The sequence below is a fragment of the Leptonychotes weddellii genome, chromosome 9, assembly GCF_054177405.1.
Source record: "Leptonychotes weddellii isolate Sample4059 chromosome 9, ASM5417740v2, whole genome shotgun sequence".
NCBI classification, from domain to species: Eukaryota; Metazoa; Chordata; class Mammalia; order Carnivora; family Phocidae; genus Leptonychotes; species Leptonychotes weddellii.
The window spans coordinates 7,027,705-7,043,391 of NC_138377.1; the positions used below are offsets into that span (position 1 = coordinate 7,027,705).

The following is a 15,687-nucleotide window of genomic DNA, read 5'->3' on the forward strand; positions in this document are numbered from 1 at the left end:
CCCCGCATCGGGCTCCCTGCTCCTCTCTCTCTGTCAAATAAATAAATAAAATAAAATAAAAAAATAAAAGTACATAAATCTTTACTTTTTTTTTTTTTAAGATTTTATTTATTTGACAGAGAGAGAGACAGCGAGAGAGGGAACACAAGCAGGGGGAGTGGGAGAGGGAGAAGCAGGCTTCCCGCGGAGCAGGGAGCCCGATGCGGGGGCTCGATCCCAGGACCCTGGGATCATGACCTGAGCCGAAGGCAGACGCTTAACAACTGAGCCACCCAGGCGCCCCCATAAATCTTTACTTTCAAATGAGTCAGAAAATCTTACTATAAACTGTGAAGGTCTTAGAGGCTATTTCCTAAATAACCAGACACACAGTTTCTCTATCTCAACTAGCTTTCTGTTTAGATTCAGGCATCTTTTATTTTCAAATTGATATTTTAAAAAAATCTCTTACCAGAAAATCAACGGGATCATCCGGTCTGACCTTACAACACTCATTCAGCCCCTCCATCAGTGTTGGCATAACGTGGGTCATTAAATAGTTTCTCAGGGGAATAGACTGGGCCTCTAGTAATTCTCTTTCTTCTCTTTTCACTTCCTCTAGTCGTTTATTCTACAAATAGAACATTTGGGGGTTGGGGTAAACAGACAGAAAGGGGAGAACACTTTCACCCGATTCACTGCAGAGTGCATTAGAACCAGATACCGCTGTACGTGGTCACCACATTATGATAAAGATGGCATTGCAAACAGCAGACAAAAGATGTAAATGGTGTTATAACAACTGTTTAGTAATCTAGAAAATATTAAACTGGATCCCAAACTCACTTCTTAAATCAAGATAACTTTTAGCTGTCCAGAGGAAGAAAGTAAGAGTGGGAGGATGGGAAGGAAGGAACAAAGGAAAGAATCACAGAAGTGCTAATAGAAAGTCTAGAAGGTATTCATTCATCTGGTGGCCGCGTGTTATTCCTTGCTGAGCATATGGGCCCTCCTCTCTTGGGAATAGTAATTTCCAGATTTCCTTTGAGAAGTCTCCCTTCTTAGCCTGGTGGTTTAGGTGGGACTTAAGCCCATCAGTCCAGCCCACCTCCCGGCTCTGGATGTTAGTAAAGGATAAGCACTTTTATCAGGTAGAACCTAAGGATGATGCCAATGTGGAGGGCAGAGCAGAGATAGGGACCCCAGGTCCTTGGTAACACCATCTGAGCCACTATATCAAGCCTTGCCTGAAGCCAGCCCTACCCCCCTGGACTTTGATGTGAATCCATAAGTTTTCTTTATTTCTAAGCCATTTGGAGTTTGCTTTTCTGTCACTTGCAAGATAAAGAGTCCTAATCGGTATTCTTTGTTCGAAAAAAGTCTTTCCCAGCAAGACAGCAAACCCAGAAATCAACATGGGAAACGGATTGATGGATTTGACTACATACCACCATAAAACTTCTTTATGTCCAGAAGAGACACCATAAGTGCTGCCAAAAGATAACTGATGAGTTTGAGAAAAACTATTTGCAACAGATTATTAAAAAGCTAGGCTATCACGAGATGCACACAGTTTGCCAGGCACTGACCAAATATTTATGCACATACTGACTCATCACCCCGTCCCGTCGCTCACCCCCGTCGCTGTATGAAGCAGGTACTATGATCATCCTCCTTTTACAGATGGAGAAACGGAGGCACAGAGCCACAAACTTACAAGGAGAAGGAGCAAGACTTGGACGCCAGCAACACAGCTTGGGAAACCCTTGTCTCCTGAGGCCATTCCTGTTTCTATGACCACACTACCTTATCAGGAGCTGTTCTTGCAAAATACTAAGAAAAGGACACACTGCCCAAACACAAGCAGAGAAAACGTGCAACCTAAGAAACATAGGAAGAGCTGTTACATGCCTGACCAGAGAGATGAACATTAAAGCAGTGGGTTGGGGTTTTGTTTATCAGGTTGATATTTTGTGAGCAAAACTGAGAAAGCAGGGTTAGAGGAAGTGAAGGGAAAGCCACTGGTAGACAAGCTGTGAGCTGCTTCACCCTTGCTAGAAGGTAGTTTCAAAATATGTATCAAAAATTAAACCACCTGGGGCGCCTGGGTGGCTCAGTCGGTTGAGCGACTGCCTTCGGCTCAGGTCATGATCCTGGAGTCCCGGGATCGAGTCCCGCATCGGGCTCCCTGCTCAGCGGGGAGTCTGCTTCTCCCTCTGACCCTCCTCCCTCTCGTGCTCTCTGTCTCTCATTCTCTCTCGCAAATAAATAAATAAAATCTTTAAAAAAAAAAAAAATTAAACCACCTGTAGTCTGATCTAACAAAATTCAGGAATTCGTGCTAAGGAGATAACCAGGCACCCAAAGATGTGTGCATAAGGACACCCTTCCTTTGTCTCCCCCTTCCTTCCACAAATACTTGTTGACTATCTATTACATGCCAAGCACTGCTCTTGGCATTGGAAGTATGGTAGTGAACTACATAGACAAAAATCCTTGTCCTCCTGTGATTTAAATTCTGCACAGAGAAAAGACAATAAACAAGATAAATATATAAAATAAATAGTCCATGAGAATAAGTGCAAAAAGAGGGAAATTGAGAAATATAAAAGGGGATAGGACAGGTGGTGGGGAGCGGCAGGGGTTGACATTTTTTTAAATTTTTTTTTAAAGATTTTATATATTTATTTGAGAAAGAACGAGAGAGAGAACACAGAGGGAGAGAGCACAAAGCGAGAGGGAGAAGCAGACTCGCCACCGAGCAGGGAGCCCAACGCTGGACTCGATCCCAGGACTCCGAGATCATGACCCGAGCCAAAGGCGGACGCCTAACCAACTGAGCCACCCAGGCGCCCCATGGGGTTGACATTTTAAATATGGTGTGCAGGAAAGGCTTCCTTGGAAAGATGACTTTTTAGGAAAGACTCAAAGCAGGCGAGGAAGTTAGTTGCGCAGATGGTGGGTTGTTGAAATGCATCAAGCCAGAACCTTGAGGGCCCCCATCATGAGTTTGGACTTTGGTCTCACAGTGATGCAAGCCTGTGAAGCGTTTCAACAGGGAATTGCTCTCGTGGATCCGGATGTTAGGAGGATGGCCAGCGGCAGCATGGGAACAGGCTGGAAAGGGACAGGTGCACCGTGGGGAGACCAGTGAGGAGGCACCGTAATTCTGGCGAGAAACTCCGACCCTGACCAGAAGTGAGGAGCTGTGGGTGGATCTGAGTACGATTTTCGGAAGCAGAATAGGTAAGACTCCGTGATTTGGGGGATTGAGAGGGTGAAGGAGGCCAACCACCCAGGTGAGATGGATAAATGGAGGAAAATCAGAGGAAATCCCAAGGTTGGCATGTGGCACCAGGGGACCCAGTTACAGGGATCTGGATTATCAATACTCCTGGCGACAGCTAGTTACTGTTATCGTGATTATTTATCCCAAGCAAAAGACCAAGGGCACCTTTTAGGAAATGGTCATATGACAAAACAAAGAAACAAAAAACGTGCTTGGGTATTTCCATGACATTTCTCTTCAAGCAGGATGGGAAATGCAGCTGTCCTAAATGGCTTGACCCCCCACCCCCAACCCATCCACACTCTCACTCACCCACTCCTCCCAGCGAGCGATCTTCTCGGCCAACTCCACGGCTTCCTTGGCCTCCCGTTCTGCTTCGTCCATCGCCTCCTTGGCCAGCCGCTCCTCCACAGCCCTCCGCTCCTCTTCTGCCTTTTCTTCATCCGTTAAACCATAATTTCGAGGCTCCCCGATCTCTTTGATGAGCTGTTTGATGGCAAGTCTGTTCTGAGGGTCTTCAAGTTTTCCTACATCTTTAAATACCAGGAGAGAGGAAGGAGATCAGCACACACATACATTCTGCAACATACTCTGAGATCACATTCCGGAAAATTCTTTGTTCCCATAAATGTGCCATGGTACGTTATGGAAATGACCGCACTGGTGTTCCAGTGGCCAGCACGGTTCAGGATTTCTTGGCTCGCTGGCAAATATCAGCGCCGTGGCTGGGAGTCCCAGGGCTGGAAGACTGGGTCTCAGTCTTTGAGCTCTGACAGCGCTGATTTTGAGTTGGGGTGGGGGGGCGGAAGGACCTCCTCAAAAAAAAAAAAAAAAAAAGAGTTATCCATCCCTGGAAGCATCCAAGCAGAGAAAGATACTTCTATGGGGGTTTCCACAGAAGGAAGTTCGCACTTTTTGAAAACCAGATAGGATTTCCTCCATTTCTTTTTTTTCTGTATCTGAGACTCAGTGATCCTGGGATACATTTCCAATTCATAAGAAAAACAAACCATTTCAGTTAGCCTACTTGAATCGGGAAAAGTCCAAATTCCAGAATATCTGACTAATGTTAACATCAAGACCAAGGGGTGCCTGGGTGGCTCAGTCGTTAAGCGTCTGCCTTCGGCTCAGGTCATGATCTCAGGGTCCTGGGATCGGGCGCCGCATCGGGCTCCCTGCTCAGCGGGAAGCCTGCTTCTCCCTCTCCCACTACCCCTGCTTGTGTTCCTTCTCTTGCTGTGTCTCTGTGTCAAATAAAATCTTTAAAAAAAAAAAAAATCAAGACCAAAAACAAAACAAAACAAAACAAAACAAAAAAGCCACAGCAGCTTCTTGGTAAATAATGGGTTTCTCCACAAAGTCACTCAACACTAAATTCTACACCACTCCCTTGGAAGGTGCCCCCATGGAAGGGTGTGCAGTGGGCGATTTTGGTTCTCAGCACCTCAGACCTTCCTAGGGGTAAGGCTCCTCTCACCCCGCCCCAGGCACAAGCATGGCCATGCCCGCTCCCTATGTTCCTACAGTATGACCTTGACCCAGACTAGAGGCACCTCTAGCTTCTGCATGGGAAGAGGGGAAGAACTGGGTCAATGTATCACTTGGTGGGAGGAAGCCAGCCCCCAAAAAGCAAACAAAACCAAAATAATACAAAACTCATATATTCCACTTGTTGCCTGTGCCCTGACATTTAAATGTATTTCTCCCAATTTCTCTAACAGAGTAATTACAACTTGATGTGCTTGAAAGTGCTCTGAAACGCTTTTGAAGAGGCTCACGTTTGGAGACTAGTGCTGCCCAAACCAATACTTTGGCCCTGACCCTGGGACAGGGGAATTGCTGACTGGGGGTGGGAACCTGCCCAAACCATGACTTTGGATTTGCCCTTCTAGGGATGTGTTATTAGGGTGGAAAGTCTAGCTCTAGGCTTGGCTCCCAGGGTAGAAACTCCTGGGTTGTGGGGCGGCCCCAGTTCACCATGTGGGTGATGGAGGAGAAATGATGGTCCAAAGAGCTGGAAAGAAAGAGACTCCAAGAGAGAAGAGGAGTCCAAAGGTGCAGAGAGAAAATGTAGGTGCCAGCCCCATTCCTGATCCTTCTGAGGCTGGTCTGCATTCCTGACCTTGACCGCTCTCCCACACCCATCCCTAAGATCCATTTCTCCCCTCCCTTTTACGTCATCTCCTGCTTATCCGGGGTAGAGATGAGGCCAAATGTGATGAGGCCAAATGTGACGGGCACAGAATGAGACAGGAACGCAATGACCACTCATCCACTCCTCCCCCTCATTTCTGTCTTTCTCAACATTTCTCCCCGGGGCTCTCCTGATTTTTCCATAAATACCTTTTTGAGCTTTACTGAAAAGATGGCAATCACTGTTTTTGTGCAATTTTCTCACCGTTCTCTCCCAGTTCTCTAATCAAATAGGGTGAGCTACTTTCCATAAGTAGATTCAAATCCTAAGGTTTTACATGGAAAACGTGGGTCCAATGTGTACAGACACGTCCAGATGAGGACAAAATCCAGTTGTTTCCGCAGGTGCCAAATGGATTTTGTAGATTTATAAATTGCATTATCTTTTTATTGCTTAATAGCACGCTATGTTATGCCTTAGTAATAACAAAATTAGTTACCACATGTTGAACTTCCCGGTACTCCAGACACTTCCTATTATCTCTGCATTTGGAACAACTCTTTAAGCCAGGGGTTATTTTCCCATTTCATAGATGAAAACACAAATGAGCAGAACCAGCCCTGAAATCAGCTCTCCTGCCTCATGCGGACGTCGTTCCTTGGCGCTACCCCTCCCAGCACTCCAGGGTCCAGGTGCTGTCCCATCTGGCTCTTGAGGGCAAAGAGAGACCCTGAGAGAGCCTCAGGGGTTTGGCCTGGCCACTAAGCTTCCACCAGGCTAGGGGCTTCTCACCAAACCCAGGGGAGGAAGAAATGTCAAGATCCAGGAAGCCAGAAAGGAAGTTTAGCGGTTCACCAAAGCCCAGGGGAGTAGAAACATTTATGACAGCGGAGATTTGGAGCCAGGAACAATGACACCACGGTGAGGTTGATGACAGCTCCTATTTACTGAGTACCTGCTGGGTGCTAAGATCTGAGTTCAGTGTTTACTGGAAACAAAGAGGAATGCAATGAAGAACAATCTGCTTTCTGAGTAGCAGTAGAGGGGTCAGATGGCCGGGATAAAGGCCAGGAGGGGCTCCATGAAGAACACCAGGGCCCTGCAATGCTACAGGGACAAAACGCTGCCCCCGAGGAAGCTGGGAGAATGACCCAAAGCAGCCAGCAGCAAATATACATATCTTTGAAGTGTCCTTTAAAAAAAATGCCAATTTGGTATTCGATTTCATAATATATGTGTATGTTTTCATATAACAATACCCAACACGCCCCCCAACACACACACCAAATCCTCAAGTAGAAGGACTCCCCAGGAGGAGCACTCCCCTGTTTATCCTGTGACCTCCTGGCCCCAGGGACATAGCTCTGCTTCCCCATCCCTGCCCCCAGCCCTATGACAGGCAGGCAGCTGGGGTGCCTTGGGTTGGGGGGGAGTCCTGACACTTGGCAATGGTTCTTCACATTCACCTTAGTCCTGAGCTCGTTTCATACCAATATGTATTGGGTGGATTTCAATCTCATCGAAATAGTTGATGACAGTCTCATCTTCAGTATTGAGGTCCCGGTAGTTACTCAGAGCCCGGAGGAAGCGGTCCTGGCTGTAATGGGTCCCCACCACAATGCTCTCAGGAAGGTTCATCACCCGCTCCTTCAGGAACTCATCCGAGGCGTCCAGCACACAAACGAACTCTGGGGAAAGAGAGAGAGGCTCCTGAGTTAACCCAAGGATGAAGGAGCAAACTTGCAGGTGCTGGTGGCCGGACCAGTGCTTAACCCGAAATGTCCAGTTACCAGGCTAGACCTCATGACAGACTGGCCTCCTTGCTGCCTCTCATGGAAGATACATAGATAAAAATCACTGACATTTCCAGACACTACCTGATGAGGCCCAACCAGCTGGTATTTTGTGAGATCTGTTATTTTTCTATTTTTTCCTTCTTTCCTTCCTTCCCTTTTAAAAAAAGCAGCAGAAATTGGAAATAGCAAATCTCTGATAACCCTGTGGCATCAACCGCCTCCCAGTCAACCCCCACTTCGCCCTTTTCCCAGCACGGCATCACGGGCTCCCAGAGAGACTAGCGGCTGAGCAAACTGATGGCCAATTTGGCAAATTAATAAAAACAAGGACTCCCCTTGGGATTTTAATTTCCCAAGGATCCAGCTCTCTTCTAACAATGCAATTGGCTAGGAAGCATCTGCCTTCCATTCAACAGAGCGCTTATCTGATGTTGGACACGGGGATCAGATTAATGATGGGGATCATTTCACCCACCTGTGATTTTCTTTCTCTTTTTCTTTTTTTAAAAGGTTTTATTTATTTATTTGACAGAGAGAGAGCGCGAGCACAAGCAGGGGGAGCGGCAGGCAGAGGGAGAAGCAGGCTCCCCACTGAGCAGGGAGCCCGACGTGGGGCTCGATCCCAGGACCCTGGGATTATGACCTGAGCCGAAGGCAGATGCTTAATGACTGAGCCACCCAGGCGCCCCCAACCTGTGATTTTCTTTTAAACTGAAAGCAGCTGTTTCTCCAGCTTCTTGTATAAGTTCAGTAGATATTTGTTGAGGGAATGAATGGTTAAAGTGCACATCAGTGAAATAGACTTTCTACGTGAGTTACTATTCTCAGAGGTTCTCAACACGGTCAGAGTACAAGGGTGCCCAGATCATTAACCAGGTGTATTGCAAATAACTTGCTACCTGTAAGAGTTTGGCAAAGCATGGAAATGGTTTAATTTTTATCCTAAAATTGTATTGGTTCCCTGTGGGCTAAATCCGGCCCATCATCTGATTTTGTAAATCAAGTTTTATTGGGACATTTAAAGATTAATTAATTAATTAAATTCTCTTGGTTTGCCACATAATAATGCCATTTTCACTCAAACGCATTCTTTTTTTTTTTTTTAAGATTTATTTATTTATTTATTTGAGAGAGAGAATGAGAGAGAGAGAGCACATGAGAGGGGGGAGGATCAGAGGGAGAAGCAGACCCCCTGCTGAGCAAGGAGCCCGATATGGGACTCGATCCCGGGACTCCAGGATCATGACCTGAGCCGAAGGCAGTCGCTTAACCAACTGAGCCACCCAGGCGCCCTCACTCAAATGCATTCTAATAAGATTTCTTTTTTTTTTTTTTTTTTTTTTATTTATTTGAGAGAGAGAGAATGAGAGACAGAGAGCACGAGAGGGAAGAGGGCAGAGGGAGAAGCAGACCCCCTGCTGAGCAGGGAGCCCGATGTGGGACTCGATCCTGGGACTCCAGGATCATGACCTGAGCCGAAGGCAGTCGCTTAACCAACTGAGCCACCCAGGCACCCTCTAATAAGATTTCTTGAGTGAGTGAGAAAAATAAGTGTACAGAGCAGAGCCCAGAGCAGAGTGTGCCTATGGGGCAGGTGGATGTCCATTGAATACCATCTGCTTCGTGTGTTAACAGTGAAAATAAAGGTTGAGGGGCACCCGGGTGGTTCAGTTGGTTAAGCGACTGCCTTCGGCTCAGGTCATGATCCTGGAGTCCCGGGATCGAGTCCCGCATCGGGCTCCCTGTCAACAGGGAATCTGCTTCTCCCTCTGACCTTCCCCCCTCTCATGTGCTCTCTCTCTCTCATTCTCTCTCTCAAATAAATAAAATCTTTAAAAAAAAAAAAAAAAAAAGAAAGGTTGAGGACAGAGCTTGTGGAACAAGATCCAATAAATTCATAACCATAGTCTGATGCTGCCACTCTTCTGACCTATCTTAATTTAGTTTAGATGCTCATCTGTGATCATTTGATTTTCATGAGTGGCTATATTTTGAAAAGGAGAGGAGACAGCTGGACCTCCAAATGCTGGTAGAGTACTTGAATTGAAATTATGTCAATAAATTCACTGAAATTTGAATCTAGTTAAGCTCCACGACATCAGGCATCTAGATGAAAAGTTAATAATTCTGTTAGTAATCTAAGAATTTTAAAATGCGATGCTGGGGACGCCTGGGTGGCTCAGTCGGTTAAGCGGCTGCCTTCGGCTCAGGTCATGATCACAGGGTCCTGGGATCGAGTCCCACATCAGGCTCCTTGCTCGGCAGGGAGCCTGCTTGTCCCTCTGCCTGCCTCTCCCCCTGCTTGTGTTCTGTCTCTCTCTCCGACAAATAAATAAATAAAATCTTTAAAAAAATAAATAAATAAAAATAAATAAAATAAAATGCAATGCTGTATTTTTCTCCCCAGTGATTGGGAGAAGGAAGATTCCAGTTAATCAAGTACCATGAACAGTGAGTGATGTACTTGGCTTCCAGATTTCAAAGAACTTTAGCGTGATGGAATATATTTCCCACTGGATGATTTTTTTTTTTTTAAGTAAGCTCTACACCCAAGGTAGGGCTTGAACTCACGACCCCAAGAGCAAGAGTTGCATGTTGTACTGACTCAGCCAACCAGGTGCCCCCAGATGGTATTTTTAAAAGTCCTTTCTTATGATTCAGACAGAACTTCAGGATTTTGCAGTACCTCGAGATAATTATTCAGAACATCTACTGTCCTGGGGAGCCTGGGTGGCTCAGTCAGTTGAGCATCCAACTTTTGATTTCAGCTCTGGTCATGATCTCAGGATTGTGAGATCGAGCCCCATGTTGGGCTCCCAGCTCAGCTCAGAGTCAGCTTGAGATTCTCTCTCTCCCTTTCTCTCTGCTCCTCCCCCCACTTGCGTGCTCTCTCTGTCTCTCTCCCTCTCAAATAAACAAATCTTTCTTTAAAAGAAGGAATATATACTGTCCGTGTACTGCTAACTATGGATAGCAAGTAACAGATTTCTGCTGTTAAGATTGTATATAACAAGGAGGTCACTGTATTTGGCTATCTAGAGTCATGTGAAAATCTGTTTTTTGTTGTTTTGTTTTTTGGGGTTTTTTAATGTTTTTTTTTTTAAGATTTTGTTTATTTATTTGACAGAGAGAGAGACAGCAAGAGAGGGAACACAAGCAGGGGGAGTGGGAGAGGGAGAAGCAGGCTTCCCGCTGAGCAGAGAGCCCGATGCGGGGCTTGATCCCAGGACCCTGAAATCAAGACCTGAGCCAAAGGCAGATGCTTAACGCCTGAGCCACCCAGGTGCCCCTGTTTTTTTGTTTTGTTTTGTTTTGTTTTTAGATTTATTTATTTATTTGAAGAGGGGCAGAGGGAGAGAGAGAGAGATAATCTCAAGCAGACTCCCCACGGAGCCTGACACAGGACTTGATCTCATGACCCATGAGATCATGACCTGAGCCAAAATCATGAGTTGGACACTTAACCAACTGAGCCACCCAGGCGCCCCTGAAAATCTGTGTTTTAAAACATTTTTTCCATAGTCATCAAGCAGATACAACTGTATTTATTTATTTATTTACTTTCACTTTTTTAAGTAGGCTCCACGTCCGATATGGGGATCAAACTCATGACCCTGAGATGAAGAGTGGCGACTCAGCCAGGAGCCCCAAGCAGGTATGACTTTAAACTTGTCTGCTTCAACAACGAGATCTGAAAAGAACTGAACTGGATGCAGGCTAGCAGCAGTTGTAAAAAGCAACAATTTATCAAGGAGAGATAATACCACCTACGACTGGGTCACCACAGATTCAAATTCGTTATCATTCAAATCAAGCACGGAGACTTGTATTAATCAGATTTATTATTTTCTGTATCTTACAATGTTTTGACATCTCCGGAGGGCGTTACACACCTAGAGAGACACTGCCCCTTTCAGGACTAGCTAATTCCTAAAGATAGTCAACCACTTACTCAGGAGCATGGCCCTCATATACAAGATGACCACCCCCCCTTTTTTTTTTTTAAAGATTTTATTTATTTATTTGAGAGAGAGAATGAGATAGAGCATGAGAGGGGGAGGGTCAGAGGGAGAAGCAGACGCCCTGCCGAGCAGGGAGCCCGATGCGGGACTCGATCCGGGGACTCCAGGATCACGACCTAAGCTGAAGGCAGTCGCTTAACCAACTGAGCCACCCAGGCGACCCCGACCACCCCCTTTTTATAACTCTCACACACCAAGCCAATATTTCCCTGCCTTAAATCATCCCAGAGCCAGGTACCAGGGAACTAGAGAGCAAAACCCACTGGGACTGGCTCAAACTAGCCAATCCTCTAAAAAAAAAGCTGTTTACTCGGCCCTGCCTTGCCTTTCCCACAGAAACCCCAGTTAAGGCAATGGCTTAGCCTTCCCCTCCATGCTTCCTGCTTCCTGACCAAGCCTCGCACACTTCCCCACGCGACCCAGCCTGGTGTGGCAAACCCCCTGCTCTGGGGACCCTGCTTTCAATGGCATTGGCCTCTCACTCAGCCACCTCCCTGTACTCAAATCCCCCAGGGACAAATGAGACAATCCTCTCATTTCTTCCAGGAAGACAGAAAATAATGACAGTTTCCAGAAAGAGGATAACTGGGTGCCTGGGTGGCTCAGTCGGTTAAGCGACTGCCTTCGGCTCAGGTCATGGTCCCGGAGTCCCGGGATCGAGTCCCGCATCGGGCTCCCTGCTCGGCGGGGAGTCTGCTTCTCCCTCTGACCCTCCCCCCTCTCATGTGCTCTCTCTCTCTCAAATAAATAAATAAAATCTTAAAAAAAAAAAGAAAGAGGATAACTGACTATGAACAGACTAAACATTCCAAGTAGATGACATGTTCGACCCGTTTGGACCACATCCAGCAGAGGGAGGGCAGCCCAGGGGACCACGCTTAAGAATCGTTGACTGTTTCATGTTCGTGATTCCATTTCCTGAAGGGGTGTCATTAATTCTGTGTTTTGGAGGCAGTGGGAAGAGCAGGCCGAGTTTGAATTTAAGCCATTCTGTGTACCAGGGAAGCGGTCTTGGGTAAGTCCCTGGGCTTTGGCTTCTGGATCAGGTAACCACGGGACTAATTCCAGCCTGGCAGGACCGTGCAAAGGCTCAAGGAATTCCTATCTTGTGCAGTTCTGGGCACATGACAGACAAATGGTTCATTGAGCTGCCCCAGTGAGAGCATGAGGATTTACGATGCAGTTTGCAATGAATGAATATTGCCCAAAAGTGATAAACTCTCAGAAACCAGACAGATCTGGTTAATCGACTTTACTTTTTAACTTTTTAACTTTTTCTAAGCCCAATGCATATGTGCATGGGAACTCCAAGACAACCCACCCCTTTGCTGTTGCAAGTTCCTGCCCCAGGCTTCAGGGCCCTCAGGCAAACAGTAAATATCTGTCCCTGAGGATGACTGCTTTCTGGTAGCCCCAGTGCTTCCAGAAGCTTCATGGCAAGCTGTCATCAACTGACTCCCATGGGGACTCTGACGCAAGTGAGCAGAGCCCCCCTCCCCCGCCCCCCGCCATTACGACCTCGGGCTCAGTTGCTAAAAAAAGCTGTTTTTGTGTTTCCTATGATGATACTGCATGCAAATTAATTTAAAAAAAAAAAAAACTTGAAAAGTTCAAGGCAAGGTCACAAGAAATGCCTGCCGGGTACTCAGCAAATCCTTTTTCGTGGAATACGTTGTTTATGCTTTGCTTCCAAGAGGACATCGTGCAACGACTGTGTATTTACATGGACAGTGAACCGAGACGCTCTGCACCTGCCCAGTCTCAACCCTGGATTTGGGAAAGATGGGAAAGATGATGGCATGGCTAGCACCTACAATGGTAGAAAGGGTCCAGTCCCTGGTCATCTTGCCAACTGACTCAGAAGTCAAGGCATCAGGGGACTGGCCACCCAGTGCTTTGTTCCTGGAGGGAGCAGCAGAAATGAACATTCTCAAAGAGACTTCTGTCCATTTCAGAACTTAGTATTCCTGTATTCCTGATTGCTGCCCCCCATACATTCCCTAGCTTGAGAGTTTATGTTTAAGGGTATCGTTTCCCCTTTTTCCCTAAAAAAAAAAAAGAGAGAGAGAGAAGGGGAGAGAGATCTGCTTTATTGACATCGAAAAGATGGTTTGGGTGCAAAATGGCATTCCTCTAAATATGACCTTCAAGAAATATTTTAAACTTACCAGGTATGATTAGTTTATCAAAGGGAAACATTTTGCCTCTGACTTCTTCTTCTTCCTCCTCGTCTTCTTCTAATAAAACAAAATATACATTGTTGTGTTTATTACGTGCTGTCACTATGGACAACTTGGCAAAAAATTAAAATATTTTAACTAGAAGTTAACTAGAAAACTAACCAATAATAGAAAAGCCTGTATTTTAGACACAGTCTCTCTGATTTTTAAATTTTAACTGAGTGACTATTACTCTGATACGTTGCAACTTATCTGAATGTAAGCACTCAAATGAAGGAGGGGTGTCTGGCTGGCTCAGTCCACAGAGCATGTGGCTCTTATCTCAAGGTTGTGAGTTCAAGCTCCACGTTGGGGGTAGAGTTTACATAAAGAAAGAAAAGCTTACAAAAAAAATAAAAAATAAGGGGAACACTCGAACTTACGATTGAACAGGTCTTTAGCTTGATCATAGGTCTTTGGGAATCCATCCAAAATATAACCTTGATTCCTGCAAGGCATAGATTTCACCTTTTCTTTGATAAATCTAATTATATATTGATCTTCTAGTCGGCCTGGTAAAAAGAAAAAAAAATATATTACTAGGGAGTCACATTCTACATGGCGGTTACATTCTGAAGCCATCTCAAAATTTGTTGTGTAGTCCACATTACTACTGAAAATCTTTTATTTTCCCTTAAAGTTACAAATATGTGGTTTTGTATTTTGAACATGACACGTGAACTGTAATGCACAATAAAATAGGAGAACCCAATGAGCTTGTCTGCAATAAAGACCAGAAGCAAATGCTGATGTAGCAAATTCCCAAATGTTCTTCTGGGTAAAGTCACAACTTCTGGCTGAAGCAGAACAAGGAGCAAGTGGAGATGTCCCGAGTGTTCCCACTTGCCAGCAGGGTTCACTCAATTCTGTTTTGATATTAGGCCTTAATACATAGCCTTATAGCCTTAAGACATAGTAATAATAGCCTTAATACACAGAAATAAATGTTTCCGTTGTAAGATTTAAGTGAGATAGTATTCACATGTGTTTGTTTTTTGGTTTTTTTTTTTAAGATTTTATTTATTTATTTGACAGAGAGAGGCACAGCGAGAGAGGGAACACAAGCAGGGGGAGTGGGAGAGGGAGAAGCAGGCTTCCCGCCGAGCAGGGAGCCCGATGAGGGGCTCGATCCCAGGACCCTGAGATCATGACCTGAGCCGAAGGCAGACGCTTAACAACTGAGCCACCCAGGCACCCCTCACATGTGTTGTTAACACACGACTTATTAATAGTGTAACAATAGTAATAAATATTTGCTGCATTGGAATAAAAATCAAGCTTGGGGTGCCTGACTGGCTCAGTTGGTAGAGCATGCAATTGATCTCGGGGTGGTGAGTTCGAGGCCCACATTGGGTGTAGAGATTACTTAAAAATAAAAAGGAAGGGCACCTGGGTGGCTCAGTTGGTTAAGCGACTGCCTTCAGCTCAGGTCATGATCCTGGAGTCCTGGGATCGAGTCCCACATCGGGCTCCCTGCTCAGCGGGGAGTCTGCTTCTCCCTCTGACCCTCCCCACTCTCATGCTCTCTCTATCTCATTCTCTCTCTCAAATAAATAAATAAAATCTTTAAAAATAAATAAATAATAAAAAGGAAAAAATAAATTAAAAAATAAAAATTGAGCTTGATCTGACTCTCAAAGGCACGGTTCTTTTCAAAGCTGCAGGAACGAACGCCCTCCCCACCCTGGGTCTCTCCAAATCTGCATTCCTGACCTTGGCCCCACTACACAGTTCCTTCTCCAGCTTTGGAGGCCGGATTCCGGCGGTTGCATATGGCATCGCTGAGGAGGGAGGAGTCTGTTCTAAAACGGGCATAGTGGTTAAAGGACGATATGATGCAGTTTCACTGTGATACTCATGTATTCTTCTATTGTAATCATCAAACAGCTACCGTTTCTGAGACACGGCCCTGCCCTTACGTTGCTTAATGTGTGCATTACGGTATGGTGAGTTTGGCAACTTTGAGTAATTGATCTACAAAGCTCTTTCTAGGGTCATACCATACTTTTAGTTTATCCGTGGATCTACGGTATAAAATAGTTTTGGTCTCGGGGCGCCTGGGTGGCTCAGTCGGTTGAGCGACTGCCTTCGGCTCAGGTCATGATCCCGGAGTCCTGGGATCGAGCCCCACATCGGGTTCCCGGCTCGGCGGGGAGCCTGTTTCTCCCTCTGACCTTCCCCCCTCTCATGCTGTTTCTCTCTCGCTCGCTCTCTAATAAATAAATAAATAAAATCTTTAAAAAAAAAA

At 45.7% G+C, this 15,687-nt stretch overlaps 1 protein-coding gene across 1 annotated transcript in view; it reads right to left on the reverse strand.

Moving 5' to 3' along the window:
- Nucleotides 1–387: 387 nt before the first annotated feature.
- AK7 (adenylate kinase 7) overlaps nt 388–15,687 on the reverse strand; it is a 51,465-nt gene continuing 36,165 nt past the window's right edge. Inside the window, exons 12-16 of the mRNA XM_081829734.1 lie at nt 13,823–13,951; nt 13,389–13,457; nt 6,893–7,090; nt 3,581–3,801; nt 388–610 (exon numbers count right to left, since the gene is read on the reverse strand). Of these exons, the coding sequence (XP_081685860.1) occupies nt 422–610; nt 3,581–3,801; nt 6,893–7,090; nt 13,389–13,457; nt 13,823–13,951 (806 nt within the window). The 3' untranslated portion in view covers nt 388–421. The remainder of the gene's footprint in view (nt 611–3,580; nt 3,802–6,892; nt 7,091–13,388; nt 13,458–13,822; nt 13,952–15,687) is intronic.